Source organism: Dipodomys spectabilis, unplaced genomic scaffold, assembly GCF_019054845.1.
Source record: "Dipodomys spectabilis isolate Male_0828 unplaced genomic scaffold, ASM1905484v1 ptg000076l, whole genome shotgun sequence".
NCBI lineage: Eukaryota > Metazoa > Chordata > Mammalia > Rodentia > Heteromyidae > Dipodomys > Dipodomys spectabilis.
The window spans coordinates 1,970,854-1,986,934 of NW_024870753.1; the positions used below are offsets into that span (position 1 = coordinate 1,970,854).

At 43.2% G+C, this 16,081-nt stretch overlaps 1 protein-coding gene across 5 annotated transcripts in view; it reads right to left on the reverse strand.

Moving 5' to 3' along the window:
• Window positions 1–7,593: 7,593 nt before the first annotated feature.
• The window catches only part of Alg9 (ALG9 alpha-1,2-mannosyltransferase), a 60,953-nt gene continuing 52,465 nt past the window's right edge, over window positions 7,594–16,081 (reverse strand). For 4 of the 5 annotated variants that reach the window (XM_042682797.1, XM_042682795.1, XM_042682796.1 and 1 more), the window contains 2 exons: window positions 9,462–9,580; window positions 7,594–9,160 (listed from right to left, as the gene is read on the reverse strand). In XM_042682797.1, coding sequence (XP_042538731.1) covers window positions 9,123–9,160; window positions 9,462–9,580 — 157 coding nt within the window. In that variant the 3' untranslated portion in view covers window positions 7,594–9,122. Of the gene's footprint in view, window positions 9,161–9,334; window positions 9,581–16,081 lie in introns of all 5 variants that reach the window. The other variant, XR_006147852.1, reaches the window with a different exon arrangement.

A 16,081-nucleotide genomic window follows, 5' to 3' on the forward strand; every position in this document is an offset into this window, starting at 1 on the left:
TCTCTAAGCTTCTTTGTGCTCAAAGTCAGCGCTCTACCACTTGAGCCACAGTGCCACTTCCGGCTTTTTTCTGTTTGCTTATGTGGTGCTGAGGAATTGAACCCAGGGCCTCATGCATGCAAGGCAAGCACTATACCACTGAGCCACCTTCCCAGCCCTTTTTTTTTTTTTTTTTTGTCAGTTATGGGGCTTGAACTCTGGGCCTGGGCGCTGTCCTTCAGCTCTTCAGCTCAAGGCAAGCACTCTACCACTTGAGCTACAGCACCACTTCTGGTTTTCTGGTGGTTTATTGGAGTTAAGAGTCTCACGGCCTTTCCTGTCCAGTCTGGCTTCTAACCGTGATTTGCAGATCTCAGCCTCCTGAGTAGCTAACATTAGAGGCATAAGCCACCAGCACCTGGCTACAAAAGCAAATTTTTTTTAATGGATAACAAATTTAAACTCTATTTAAAAAAATCTACAGTAATTGCAGACTGTGAGAATTACAAGTATAGCAAAAAAGGCCCAAGAAAAGAAGAAGGTCTGAGTTAGGAAAATTCTTAAGATTCTTTTATGAATGTAGTACTGAAAAGCCAGGCGACTTTCCTACATATGGCCACAAGTATTTCACTGGGAAGAACAGAATGGGAACACCCCCACAGGAAATACCAGGAAGACTTGAGACACACTGGTAATAGGGACACAGAAAGAGGTGTAACTAACTCCCTAGGGTACCTGGTGTCTTTGTGTTGGCTGAGTGAACACATTAAGCACTCTTTCTCTCCAGAGGAGATTAAACTTTGCTCCCGTGTCTGAGGGGAGGTGGCAGCTCCAGGGAGCTCTTTCTGCCCACGAGTAGCAGTAAAACAGTAAGGGCAAAATAGAGTCTTCACGGTACATGTGTTCAATAAATAGAGCTACGTCCGTTTTAAAAACTAGTGGTTCTGCCAGGAAAAAGGGCTTCATACCCACCCACGTTTTATTCTCCCTTGCTTTACTCAACACAGCCACAGGCCTTACCTGGACAGGCTAAGCCATAAGATTGAATGCCAGAGTTTTCTTAAGCTCAGGTATGGCTGGTTGCTCAATCTCCTCTCACCTAATAAACCCATCCACCAAATGGAACAGAACAGGTGTGAAATCACCAATATTAGAGTCATTTCTTTTTTTCCCCCGACGGGTTATCTCCAATGTACTAAAATAAGAGGACCAATGGGAGAAGAAACGCAGTGAATTCTTAATATCAAAGAGTATATTTGAATGTCATATTAATGGTTCCACCAGCAAGAGGGAGGAACTCAGAGGGCCTAGAGGTAGGGCAGGAGAGTGTTGATAGGTCTGAGTCAGTAGAGGCCTGTGAAGGTCCAGATCCAGGAGGCCTGAGTGCCCAGAGGTCAGAAATCAACAACCTGCTTGCTCAGTTATCTTTGGTCTTTGTCATGTTTGCCTCCCATGCTGGATCAAGAGAAGAGGGGTTCAGCTCTGGTGACAACATCATCTAGGGAGTTGTGTTTTGTTGTTTTGTTTTTTAACTCATGACACCTGTGTTCATCCGGAGCTCCTCCCTCAGAATTCCTGAGGTGGTCAACCACTGGTCACTTTCAAGCACCCCCAGTGGCTGTCTGGTGTAGCTCTAGTTGAGAATTGCTGTTTTGCTGGTTATTGTTTTTCCAGCACTGAGTTCTTGCTGCTGAAGCTGCTCACAAACAAAACAAAAGACACATACTGCTCATTTGGCAACCTGGGTCTGGTGAGAGTTGAAATGACAAACCAAAGGCCAAAAGTGCTCCTTGCCAAATATTGCTTCTATAGGCAGCTAGAGAGCAATGAGGCCTCGTAAGCAAGTACTGACAGAAACTCATGACGCGGGCCTGAGGAAACCGCTAGTTGGAGGAAGTCTATCCCAAATCACACACGCATAGGCTCTTACGACCAGCAAACAGGCACCCAGATTATCCTTTTGCTCTGGTGTTGGTGTTTGATCTGAGGGCCATATGCTTATTAGCCAGGCTGTTTACTACTTGAGCCACACCTCGAGCCTTTTCAGCTTGAAGTATTTTTCAAATATAGTCTTGCATTATATCTGGTCCAGCCTGGGCTTTGATCTTCCTATTTGTGTTTTTCTCATAGCTGAAATGAAAGGAGTATGCCCAGCTTAGTTTATACTTATTTATCTCTAGGTCTGGGATGACAGAATATAAATTAAAAATCCCACTTACCTTGAGATACTTTAAGAAGGTATTTGAAGGTTCACTTTAAGACAATTAAAAAAGCTCATACTCAGGCAAAAGTCTACTTAAACTCAATTATTAAACACAAACTTATTCAACAAAGCTACAATTCCCAAGTTGTCCTTATCAATACCATTCGATAGTCTCACATTCCCTCATCTGAATTTCCTAGATTTAGTAAATGTTGGCTGTAATAGGTTTAAATGCTAGGTCAAGGCTAACTCCACAGCTAGAGACAGCAAAAACAGCTTTCAGTTTTAAAGTCTCACTTGTTATTTAATATTAGACTGAAGGTATGAGTTGTGTGTGTATGGGCCTTGTATGGCTTTTTCACTCAAGGCTAGTACTCTCATACTTGAACTACACCTCTACTTGCAGCTTTTTGCTGGTTAGTTGGAGATAAGAGCCTCACAGACTTTTCTGCCTGGGCTGGCTTTGGACTGCAAACCTCGGATCTCAGCCTCCTGAGTAGTAACCAGGACTGCAGGCATGAGCCTCCTGCACAAAGAAGGTGGGACTTAGGCGCTCCTTCCACCTATAGGAAAACGCTTTCTGATCCAGCCTTGTTTAGAAGGTCTCCTGTGTCAAGTCTGGCTCTCCAAGACAAAGGAACAGAAATATTCAGTAAAAGGACATGGCCCCTTTTAGAAGCTACCCTGAGCAGTCTGCTTCTGCACAAAAGCCTGTGTTGTTCAGAATTGCTATACACGTCCTTTGAGTTCTCCAAAACTTACAACTTGTTATACTTTCAGTGGTCTAAAATTCTATACCAAATTGAGAAGAGCTATAGATTACTTCTCAATGTCTTTTACTCTTCTTCAACAAAAAATGCACAGTACCAAAATGTTCAGGAGACTGTGCTGAGCTAACGAATACACAGGAGCCCAGCAAGGTGTGTTCCTCTGACTGGCCAATAACACTCTTGGGAGGTAGGTCTGCAGGGTGTCTATAATGAAGTTGTACGCTCTTATTCAAGACACAATGTACGTAAAAGTGGCTCTGAAATCCAGAAAGTCTTCTTAGGAGAGTCTTAGCTAAAAAAGGTGAACAGGAAAAGATGATATTCTATACAAGAGAAAGGAAACTTCTCCCTCCTAAAACTAAATTAATAAAAGCATCCTTTGCCAAAACAACATGGGGAGAAATAAATCAAACCAAGACTCAAGGTGATATTTTTGGGTCCTCTGGGAAGAAAAATGACCTAGGGCACAAAACCACATGGCTGCCAGAAGTTGTTGGGTATGAAGTAGATTCACTTACTGTAAATTTTATTCCTCCTGACATCCTACACTGGGGAAAAAAAATTACCCAAATATTGGATGAAACTGGATCAGGATTTTTATAAAGACTTCCAGAATCGAGTTTCAATCCAAAAACTCTCTTGAGAAACTCGAGTTTCCTAAAGGGTTCACAATAGCATTCTGGGCTGTGTGGTTGAGAGAAGGCAGGCAAAGGCCCTTAGCATGGGAGTTAGTTCCAACCATTCCCAATTTCCAGAAGATTTAAAAGCTGAAAGCAAAAGAAAAAAAATAGTAGCATCTTAAGAAAAAATAAAATCAAACTGCCATGATTTATTTAACCTTGTTTTTCACAGAAAATACAATAATAAATATGTAACGTAAACACTGATACATGAAATAAAACCCAAAGGTCAGGAAGACAAATGAACTGGACAACACTCTGTGGCTTCAACACTGTAAGGTCTGCTCCTGGATGGCTGGAATGTAAGGTCTGCTCCTGGATGGCTGGAATGTAAGGTCCGCTCCTGGATGGCGAGCAGACTCCACCCTCCTCGAAGCAAAGTCTCCGCCCACCCAGTGCCTGTTACCTAGGCACCTGGCACACCTGGAAGAGGTCACATCGGCATCTGCCGAGGTCACATCTGAATTTGATGTGGCCACACCTTTCTCTGCCCATACCCTAGATAAGGCCTAGCCCTGACCCAGAGGCTCTTTCCCAGGCCTTTCCCAGCCACATGGCGGGCCAACATGGCCTGGCGCCAGCCAGAACAATGAATAAACCTACCTCTTACCTGAATACATGTGCATGGTGTGATTCTTACCCAGCAACCCCTCTTTAAAAACCTAACATAAATGGTGCCAAAACCTGGGAAGGGCTTAAAGTCAGGATAGGTGGGATTCCTCTCCATTTTTTTTTCTTTTGTTTGTTTTTTTCCTTTTTTGCTCTGAGGAATACCCACAGTTCTGACGGCCTTTTTGCAAACCGGTCTGTCTGCTGCGGACACAGCACCTCAACACCATTGCCGGCCTCTGCATCCACCTCCACGCTTCTACATTCTGGTGAGTGAACTACTTTCTGAGGGTTCTCTGTCACTCAGTCTCTCTCCAGATGTGGTACCACGCCGGAGAACCTGCTAGGCCTTTAACTGAAAGGCAGGTAACCTCTGGAGTCAAGGACACTTGACTCTGGTTGCTTAGCCACTCCTCCCTAGAGGGACGCCACTTCCATCCGATAAGCCCTCCTTCACTCACTAATTTCTTCTCTCCTACACCTTTAGTAGGGTGCTGTGTGTCACGCCAATGCCGTGAAACCCCTCTGAAATGCCTCCTGTGCTCCCTGGAAAGCCAGAGCGCCCAATTTTTTTTATGCTGTTCTCAGATTTAGACAATTTTTGCCTCTGCAATGGGAAATGGTCACAAGTCTGTTTACTTTCAGGCTCTCTTTGCTCTCTCTCTGCCAATCATGTCCAACTTTCCATATCTCTCCCTTTCACTTTTCTACAACATTTCGGCTTATGCCCTGAAGAGTGCGACGCAGGCCGGGTCCCGGGGACCCCCCTCTAGGTTCCTTCTCAAAGGCTAGCCAATGTAGGCTTGATCTATTTGTTCAGGCTTTCTTTGCATTTTTTTCAGAAATTCGCCATCTTGAGTCCCCCATCTTGGCCACATGGTGGGTTAAGGGTTTGGCCCCACCTGACCTACCCTTCCACCAAGCTTACTACTCCTCCATCTATTCTAAGGTGCCTTGCTAACAAGTTGTTCTTTTCACAGACCCTGGTAACTGAGGCCCAAACATCTGATGTGCTTTGTTAGCAAAGATGTCTAAACATTGTCAAAATTTTAGGTTTTGAGTTTTGCCTTTTTTGTGTTATGTATTCTAGTACTGACTACGTGATTCTAAAATACTGGGCATATCTGTGCTAAGATTCTCACATCTAATGAGTTTTGTCATTGCAGAATATTTCTTGGTCAATTCTTGATAAGGACCAGGTAAGCTCTATTCTATTTGATCTCCTTGTTGCTTTAATTGGAAATAATAAAGTGTTTTCATGGCAAAGATTGCAATTCAAAGCCAGCCCGGGCTGAAAAACCCCTAAGACTCCATCTCCTAACTAACCTGCAAAGAGCCAGGCTGGAAGCATGGCTCAAAACGCTTATCTCTAACCAGCCAAAGACAGTGGTAATGGTAGAGCACTAGCCTTGAGCACAAGTGCTCAGGGACAGTGCCCAGGCCTTGAGTTCAAACCTCCATGAATACTAATTGGGAAAAATTATCCCAGCAATGAGCACCTAGACTTAGCCAGTCTGGGGAACAAAGGACCATGGAGAGGAATAAGAGGCGATGATGTCATATCAGCAACTTTGTGCCTGCCCTTTCAAAATTAACCAAAGCCAGGAGGGTCAACAGAAGAAAGAAGCCTGCCCATCAGTATCCATACCTGTCTACTTATTAACTGGACAGGAACTTATATTCTTGCCTTTGTTACCTGACTTTTCCTCTATCTAGTTGCCAGATGCCAGAAGTAGCTAGGGACATTTATTTGCTCTTTAGTATCTTTTTCAGTCCATCAATGCCTCATGAGACTTCTCCAGACTTTATCTAAGGACTCACGCCACCAAGTGACAGTTGCTGCTCACTGACTTCTCTGGGAGGGGACCAAATCCCAGCCTTTTACCCCTAATGTCAACGCCCTGATCTCTGCTGCAGGGGAATGGGGTGTGTGTAAAGCATTTACTCAAGGCATTTCACGTAGAAGCATAAGAACAGATTAACATGTGAGCTTTGTTTGTGGATGTAAAGGTTTGACTGTGCCTCATTTAACCAAAGTAAAAGCAGAGCTGCCTGGGACTGGCCAGATGACCACACAATCACAGTGATTTCTTAATTCAATAAATCCCAGGAAACGCAAAAAAACTCAATAGAGGATTGCTTCTGGTATCTCATGCTGCAGATTCACATTGGGGTTTCACAGTTTTTTCCCTGAACTCCAGTCCAGTAAAAATGACTTAAATCCATGGTTCTGATCAAGAACCACCTCTATTCAAAACCGAGTCTTCCTCTGAATTTCAAATTTGACAATACAGAGTTTGGCCTGCAATTTTCCTTGATTATCCCAAGAGATTAAAAGGACCTGTCTTTGATTTTTTTTTTTTTTTTAATCAATGACACCTAGGAGGTGAGGGGACATTTTGAAAATAGATGCCTACCACACAGTCTGGCTAAGTTCAGATAAGGCACTTCAGAGCTAGGAATCAGAGAATCTGAGACTGACAAGTGTACTCACTCCCTCATTTAGCCCATAATCAAAGGCTATTCTGAATCATCCATAGTCCCTCCTTCTTTGATACTCAACAACCAATGGAGTAATAAGTACCTTATCTACTTTCTCCTTACAGGGAGCAGAGCAGAAGCTCATGTGGAACTCTGGTTCTTTGGAGGAGAAATGCTACTCTGACCAAGTGTCTCAATACACTTTTCCTCAGGCAAATCTAACTTCCCTATATTACTAAGAGAGGGGCGATTTTTTTTTAATGTTCAGAAAATATCACTTTTAAGATCTTTACAACATATAGCATTTAGCACAGTATTCTGCAATTCATTATGCTCTCATCAAAAGGATACATATGAGAGGAAAAAAATGAGGTTTTTCAAAGCAGAAGTCATATTCTCAAGGGAACCCTGCCTGGATCATATTTTCTGTGCTATGTTTAAGTTCTCTCTCAAGTCTTTGATTTTTTTTTTTAAATACACAGATGATAAAATAGATCAATGCTATACCATGTTTTTATGTGTACGTGTGTACACACACACGGCCTTAAACCTAGGGCCTCATGCATGCTACCACACTGTACCCTTTCCTCCTTGAACGCTCTACCACTTTGATTAGAAAAAAGGCTACTCTCCACTTACCCACATTGCTGGACTTGTTTTTCTTGGGGTTGTGCTTCCTAGGCAGGCGCTCTACCCCGAACCATGCTCCCAATGTTTTTTACCTTAGTTACTTTTTCAAATAGGGTCTCATAGTTACATTCAGGCCAGCCTGGACTGCAATCTTACCCTCTTATGTAGCTGGAATGGCAGGCACACAACACACTGGTGTTGTTTTAATTGGCTGAGATGGGAATATCTTAAACTTTTTTGTCTAGGATGGCCTTAAAGTGTGATGCTCTCCATCTCTACCTCCCAAGTAGCTAGAATTACAGGCCTATGAGCCACTATGCCCAGCTTAGACTCTTACACATCCCTAAAAAAAGAAAGGACTTTGGCTACTGTGAAGGACAGCACTGTTACCGAACATAAGGCAAGATGCTCCACTTACAGTGCGCTGTTCTGTTGTCAGATCATATACCCGCTATTTGCTCTGGAAGACAGTAGTGGAGTATGGAGACTTAAATGTCAAAGGTCTTTCTTCCTTTACTATTCTGCCTAGACCTATTCTCTCTCTGCTTCAACACCAGCTCAGCTATTCCTTTACAAGGAATTCTCAAGAAGAGACATGTTATATGGTAACTAGCATTTCTTAATTCCTACTGGGAAGTCTTTCTCTAAAAAAATTAAAGATGGAAATTCTAAAAAATAGGTCCATCCTATTTTCAGGTATTAGAATCAGCTTAGTAGAATAGGGCACGGATACCACGACCCCTGATGGGCAATAGGAACAGTGCCTGTGTGATGGTATGCCCTGTTGTGGGCCTGGCTCCGCCACCTAGCATTGCGCTGATGGGTTTTACACACAGGCATGTTGGAGGTGCCAAAGAACTAAGAAATATAAGTAAAACTCTTCCTTAAAATAGAAAGTTGTAATATCAACCAGGTCTTGGCCAACCTCATCCTCTACCACATCATGGTTGAACGGGGGGAAGCATGGAAATCATGCAACCTGGATTTCCCCAGGCAAGTCATTTTACCTCTACCACTTTCCTCGTCTGTAAAATGATAATAAATTCACCTGCCAGGCCTCCCCCTCATGGTGACTGAGGACACTGAGATGCTGTGAAAATGCCTTGGAACCTGTGAAATACTGTGTGTTAAGGTAAGTAATAGAATGTACTTACTGCGTGTGAACTGGGTCTTAATCACTGCCTACTAGAGTGCCCAGGGAGGTTGCAATAGAATGAAAAACCATGTGCTACAAGTATACACTGGTCCTTTTCACTAGCTTCCTCAGAGATGGCCTCAGAATGCATTACCTAGAAAGGTGTTGGCATCCGACTCTACCAATGGCGAGAATTAATTCTTTCCAAGGTTGCCCTATACAAATTTAGGCTGTTGATACCTTTGTACAGCAGAATCCAGAATTCAAGTTATAGCATGCTAAAGTTAAAACAAACACGGTTCAAGGTGGTTGTAAAGGAAATAAAATGAAAGTCAGAGGCATCATCTGTAACAAAATTAAGTCACAGTTCCTCCAGTGGTCGCCTTTTTCCTGAGATAGTCCTCCCTGTAAAGTGCTTCACAGAAGTTAGTCTTGCTGAAGGTGGAAAGGACATGTCAGTTGGCGACTAAGCTGAGCTCACTTTCAGTACTAGGATTGGAGCGTGAAGGTCTCCTAGGAGCGGCCAGATAGCTTTGGTGGAGAAGCCCCTTCATCCTGAGAGAGGCTTGCTACTTCTTGGGTGTGAGGCCACAATGTGGAGAACAGCTTAACATAGCCATCCAGCCCGGGGATTTTCAATTCTTCCTGTAAGTTGGTTCTGCTCTTCTCCGGTCTAGTAAGTAATTGAACAGAAGAAAAACAATGAGTCGTGGAGCCATATATCTACTGGTGCTTTAGGGCTTTTCTCTGCCTATCTACAAAAAGTTTACAGGCAGTACATTGATACAGGCAAGAATTGAATGTAACTTTAATTAGAATTTGAAACAGACTGATTAGCCAAGAGCACCTGGATTCCGGTGTTCCTGTCAGATGACTTTATTACAAAAGTTACAGGTGATGATATGGAGGGAGTCAGGTCAATGGAATCAGGTAACAAGATGGCTGTCCACGGGGGCCACGAGTGTGTTGCTAACCTCCACTCTTCTTCCTACTTTGCTTTGCTTTCCGAGGTTTAAGGATGGTGTAGTTCACATACACTGTATACTGATCTGACAGGAAGGGGATGTAGAATGCCCGAAACAGCTTTGAAGACCTGAAAAATAGGAGGAAAAGGACAGAATTTCATTAATGAGGAATATAGCTCCTAAAGAAGCAGCAAAAGAAAAAAAGCTTATATAGGTACCAGATCAGGATAAAAGATCTGAATCAAGACCAAGTATCTGTTATAGCAATCAATTAAACAATAAACAAATGTCTCCCTAATAAGTCACAGAACATCCTTCAAAATAGTGCCAGGTCTTTATTTTACCTTAGAATGCAACACAGAAAAGCACCAAGTCATTGAGCCCCTGCTACTGAAATGGGTTCTTTGGGGGGTAGGTTGACACAGGATCTTGCTATGTGGCCCAGGCTGGCCTAGAACTCACTTTGTGATGCAGGTAGCCCTTGAACTTAGCTCTTTTACGTTTACCTTCTAAATGCTGTGGTTACAGGGGGGTCTATCACAAAGCTTGAAATGAACCCTTAACACCCAAAAGATTTCTGCAAATAAAAAATCTGCAGAAATTCCAAATATATAAATGATCCTGACTTCAGCCCTAAATCTTCCTGAAGAGGAGAAAAAAATTATGTCTTGGATGCTTGTGCACAGTGTTCCAGTAATGCCTAAGTCAGAGAGCGAACGCAGATAAACAATTCATGTTGTAATAGCACAACCCTGTAAAATCCTATCTACTTATTACTGAACTATCAGAACAAGGAAAAACTGAGTTTCTTGTGGGTTTCTGAAGAGTGTCCTAAGTGCTTTTACACTTTTTAAACAGATCCTAAATACATAAGTGCTGGTATGTTTAAAGTGCTTTTTTTTTTTTCTTTTGGTCAGTCATGGAGCTTGAACTCTGGGCCTGGGTGCTGTCCCTCAGCTCTTCAGCTCAAGGCTAATGCTCTACTACTTAGGCCACAGCACCACTTTTTCTGCTCATGTGGTACTGAGGAATCAAACCCAGGGCCTCATGTATGCGAGGCAAGCACTCTACCACTGAGCCACCTTCCCATCCCCAAAAGTGCTTTTGCTTTTAAATATATTTACTCCATTTAAGAACTCCTAGGAGGAAGGAGACATTACTCACTCAGTATCCACAGTGAGCCTATGATAGAGTTTCATTCAAATCTGTTCTAGCATGCGCAAACTCGGCCAGCTTACAGGATTTATCATTTCCTAGAAAAAGTCGTGGCGAAAGCTACAAATTCTATATGAAATATTACTTCCTGAAAACGATTTCTGAGTCTGGAAGTGAAAAGCTGGCACAGTTCCTGCCACCTAGACAAGACAGCTGAGAGGTGTTCCACCACCAATCCTTTTCCAGATTCTAAACTTGTAAATGTCATGTCAACGTGGCATTTGGACTGGCAGCCTACCTCTGAGCTTGGCAGATTCCCACAATGCCTGCACACAATGATATCGTGCTTGGCAAACATAACTCTTGGAGATGCTTCCCAACTGGGATTCTGGCAGTGCCCTGTGCTCCCCAGAGATGCACTTCGCTTTACTAGCTAACAGCTTGAGGGCTCCGACAGAGAAGAGGCTTAGGGAAGAGACACAGGATAAGGGCTGGGCTCTTGCAAACAGAATGAACCCACCTCAGGCCAAAAGAACTGTTCAGTCTTTTGTTCAGTATGTACAGATGAGGTACTGGGATAGAAAGATGGAAACTGGAGCAAACTCCTGCAAGCGCAAGTGCCATTTCCACTTCAAGTTACTCCCCAATAAAAGCTTCATTCTTGGGGCTGGGAAGGTGGCTCAGTGGTAGAGCGCTTGCCTTACATGCCTGAGGCCCTGGGTTCGATTCCTCAGCACCACATAAGCAAAAAGAAAAAAAGCCAGAAGTGGCACTGTAGCTCAGGTAGTAGAGCGCTAGCCTTGAGCTGAAGAGCTGAGGGACAGCGCCCAGGCCCAGAGTTCAAGCCCCATGACCGGATCCCAAAAAAAAAAAAAAAAGCTTCATTCTTATAGGTACTAGAACAATGCTCAGCCCAGCCTTTAATTTAATACCAGGGTCCATAGACTCAACTACAATTTTTCACTTTCTTTCTAGAGCAATTCCTTTCAATTTCTTTCTAGAGAAATGAAAGTATTTGCAGTATATCTAATGGAGGATTCACATCAAGATTACAGAAACTTTCTACAATCAGTAAGAAGACATAACTCAATAGGAAAAAAAAATTGACGAAGACATGAACAGAGAAGAGAAACATAAGGGATAATAAACATATGAAATGATGTTCGATCTTACCAGCAATCATAGAAATGCAAAGCTAGACACAAAGTTTTCAGAGTTTTCAGTGATCAGTTGAAAGTTTAGAAAATAATCTTGGGGCTGGGAAGGTGGTTCAGTGATAGAATACTTGCCTTGCATGCATGAGGCCCTGGGTTTAACTCCTCAGCACCATATAAGCAGAAAAAGCCGGAAGTGGTGCTATGACTCAAGTGGTAGAGCGCTAGTCTTGAGCTGAAGAGTTGAGGGACAGCACCCAGGCCCAGAGTTCAGGCCTCATGACCTATAAAAAAAAAGTCTTGCCAGGCACAGGTGGCTCACACCTGTAATCCTACTCAGGAGACTGGATGAGGATCACAGTTTGAAGCCAGCCCAGGCAGGAAAGTCTGAGACTCATCTCCAACTAGCCACCAGAGAAGCAGAAATGATTTCGCTGTGGCCCAAAGTAGTAGAGTACCAGCCTTGAGCAAGAGTTCAGGGACAGTGACAAGGCCGAGAGTTCAAGCGCTATGTATCTGTTAGTTAACTTTTGTTTGTCCTTCTACCCTCTACATCTAGAGTTCAAGGACTGAGCCTGTTTTATTTACCAATATGTGGTTGGCCCTAGAGAGTTGGAAAAACTCACTGGAAAGAAAGACAGGTAGATAAAGAGAGTGAGGGAAGGATATTACATAAATGAGTTTAATTCAGTTCAACAAGTCACTGGGCTAATTAAGCAATGGGTGAATTAAGTAAACATCAAGAATGCAAAGATAAATACAAACAGCTCCTACTCCCAAGGAGACATTCAAAGTCCAAGACTTTGTGGTCTGGGATAGTATGTCTTACAGAACACAAACCTGTATCTAATTTCAAACTTAGGCCAAGAAACACCCTGATCCTGCCAGGCTTCCTCAGTGGAAAACCAGCCCATTTGGAATTGGAAATACTGTGTTCCGGAACCCAGGAGGCCTTTTTAGGTACTCCTGAACACAAACCTGTGCAAAAGACTGGGATTACATAAAAGCAGAAGCTGAGAAGACAGTCTCTCCTCCAAGTCCAGCCTGGAGAAGCTCTCAGTAAGGAGGTGGCCTCCTATTCTCCTGCAGGCCTGGGGTGTGTCCCATCTCCACTACAGATCTCTTCCAAAAGCAGCTGCTGTCAAAGCATGCTATACTCACTCTCCCCTCCCAGCTAGAATGGGAAGATTGTGTCACTTTCTTTCATTGAAACAACAGGGCAGGGCAGGGAATGTCATCAATGGTAGAGCGCTTGCCTTGCATGCATGAAGTCCTGAAGTTGGAATGACTGAACCTTTCATTAAGATTTTTTTTAAAACCAACAATAGCTTTATTAATGTTAAGCATGACTGGGCATTGTTAATTTGTTATATCATATTGTTGCTCAAGAACAAAAAGAGAAATCAAATTGGTTATTTGTCCTTAAGAAAGAAAAAAAGCAGTTGAGGATTAGAATACTATGAGTATTCCAAACATCACGTTCATAAAAATAAAATAAAACACGGCTAGAACAAAACTAATGCCTACCAAAACTCATATCACAATGTCTGCAACAAAGTAGAATGCCAAAGAATGACCCAAAGGAGCTTAGGGGAACTCAGAGAGACATAAATATGTGCCTCTCTCATAGAAAAAGACCTTCCCTCCCAGTGACAAGCCCATTCAAGTGATTCAAGGATGAAACAGACCTGGACAAAGCAACTGCCTGTGCAGCATAATTAACTGACAGCTCAGAATGTTTTCTAATTCAATTACCAGTCCTATTTACCAGGGCTCAGGAGCATTCTGCTGTGGAGATTTAAATCTGCACTTGCTGACGTCAATGGAAGACTGGCTGCCAGTCCCTGATGCCACCAGTTCAATAGGCGTAAATGGAAATGCTGGGTCAATTTGTTTAGTACTCCAGTTTCTCTTATCCATATATTTATCTATCCATCCATCCACTCATCCAGCCAGCCACTGATCCATGCAAACATCAATATCCCTGTAAACCTATACTCTAAGCCTCCTGCCAGTTCTCTTTCAGCTGGGTTTTGACCTAGCTTTTTCTCCCTTTCTCCTGCAGATGGGCTTTTCATGGCTACTTTCAGCTCTAAAGAGACTGTACTGCAGAGGTTCCTCAGAAGAGAAAGAACATATGAGTGGAATGTTGTATGTTCCATTCCTTTAGGCCACCAGCACCCTGAAGACAGAACTTCTCAAACATATTAGTTCTTAAGCCACTAGGTGGGGCAGAGCAAAGGTGGTTCCTGTACCATGTATGTGTGAAGGGGAGTGGGGGCCACAGTAGTCCATGGAATGTTGGTGTAGGAGGGAGCTGAAAGACATCCACATTAGCAAAGGTATTACCGTAAGAGGTCAGGTAACCTCTCCAGGTTTGTAGTAACCTCTCCAGGTTTCTGTTTATACAAACGTTGCTAAGTCACCATTATTTAGCACTATCCATGTGACCAGCATGATACTTTATTTTCAGTAGTCACATACAACAGAGCCTTGCCATTCAAGGAATATACACACAACTTTTTTCAGAGTAACCTCAGTGATACATTATATGGAACAATTGGAAGTTTATAGAGATTGGAATTAGCAGTGTAATACTGGGGTTCACAGTGAATCATCTGATCTGTGGTCCTAGCCAACAGCTGGCATACCATCAAAACCCCTGACCAGTGACCTTTAGCCAATATTCAGATTGAGGGAATTGAGGAAGCACTAGTATTAGGCAACTGGCTATTTTCTGACCTCCAGTCCCAGCCTGGCTTCTGGGGAAATGCTCCTCACCAGTCCCTTCCTCAAATGACTGGCATAGGTAGAACCTGCTCCCTTTACCATTGTGGTGGAAAAGAGGTCTCTGCCCCTGCCCTGTGGACTTTCGCTTAGGCTAGTTCTACGAGACCAACAGAAGCAGTGGTGGAGGCTATGCCACACTGACAGGCAAGCTTCAGAAAGCGCCGTTATAATCACGAGTAAACTTCTATTAATGATCACTGCTTTACCAAATAAAGCTACTACAGACTAATGAGGAAATCCTTCTGGCCATTTATTTTATTATTATTATTATTTTTTACTGTAACATAAATCTGGGCTTAGGAATGTGAAATACACCAAATGACTCCACAGTGTGCTAGGCGTAAAGAATTACTATTAAGGACTGGGAATGTGACTTAGTGGTCAAGTGCTCGCCTAGCATGCAGGAGGCCCTGGGTTTGATTCCTCAGTACCACATACACAACAACAACAAAAGAATTACTATTAAATGTGGTTCGAACTTCCAAAGAACCAAGAACAAAGACCTCTAATGATGCCAGCTGCTCAGTCTACTAGCTGGAAGCCGTAGACAGTCCTAAAACACACACACACACACACACACACACACACACACACACACACACACACACACACACACACACACACACACACACACACACACACACACACACACACACACACACACACACACACACACACACACACACACACACACCTCTGAGGTAAGATGGAGAGCACAGGCTGTGTCAACGGTCTCCTTCTACAAAATGTTTCATAACAATACAAAGTAGACTTGGAGCTCCAAAAGTCAAAAGGGGTTTTGTCTATCCTTCAAATATGAAGCAGCTGAATAATGCACTCAAAGTACCTCTTGCAGGGAAAGTCTCAGGAAAGTATCTCAAGAAGAAAACAAAAAACTAAAACCTGGGGCTGGGAAGGTGGCTCAGTGGTAGAGCGCTTGCCTTGCATGCCTGAGGCCCTGGGTTCGATTCCTCAGCACCACATAAGCAAAAAGAAAAAAGCCGGAAGTGGCGCTGTGGCTCAAATGGTAGAGAGCGCTAGCCTTGAGCTGAAGAGCTGAGGGACAGCGCCCAGGCCCAGAGTTCAGGCGCAACAACCGGACCCCCCCCCCAAAAAAACAAACAAAAAAACACTAAAACCTGACAGAGACCGAAACAAAAACTACAAATGAATAACAGGTGATTTTTTTTAAAAATACAAAAATAGGGCTAGATATAGTGGCATATACCTATAAAGTCAGCTACTTGGGAGGCAGAGGTAGAAGGAACTTGTGTTCATGGCTAGCTGAAGCTACATAGCAAAATCCTGTCGAAAAAAAGAAAGAAAGAAAGAAAAAAAGAACACCTATGCCCAGTGACAACCTACAATCTGCAGCTACTCAGGAGGTAGAGACCAGGAGGGTCACAATTCAAGGTCAGCCTAGGTAAAAAGTTAGCAAGATGCCATTTCTAAAAGTAAGCTAGGTGTGGTAGTGTTTGCCTATGGTCTCAGTTATGTGAGAGGTACAGGCAGGACAGTATTTGGAGGCAA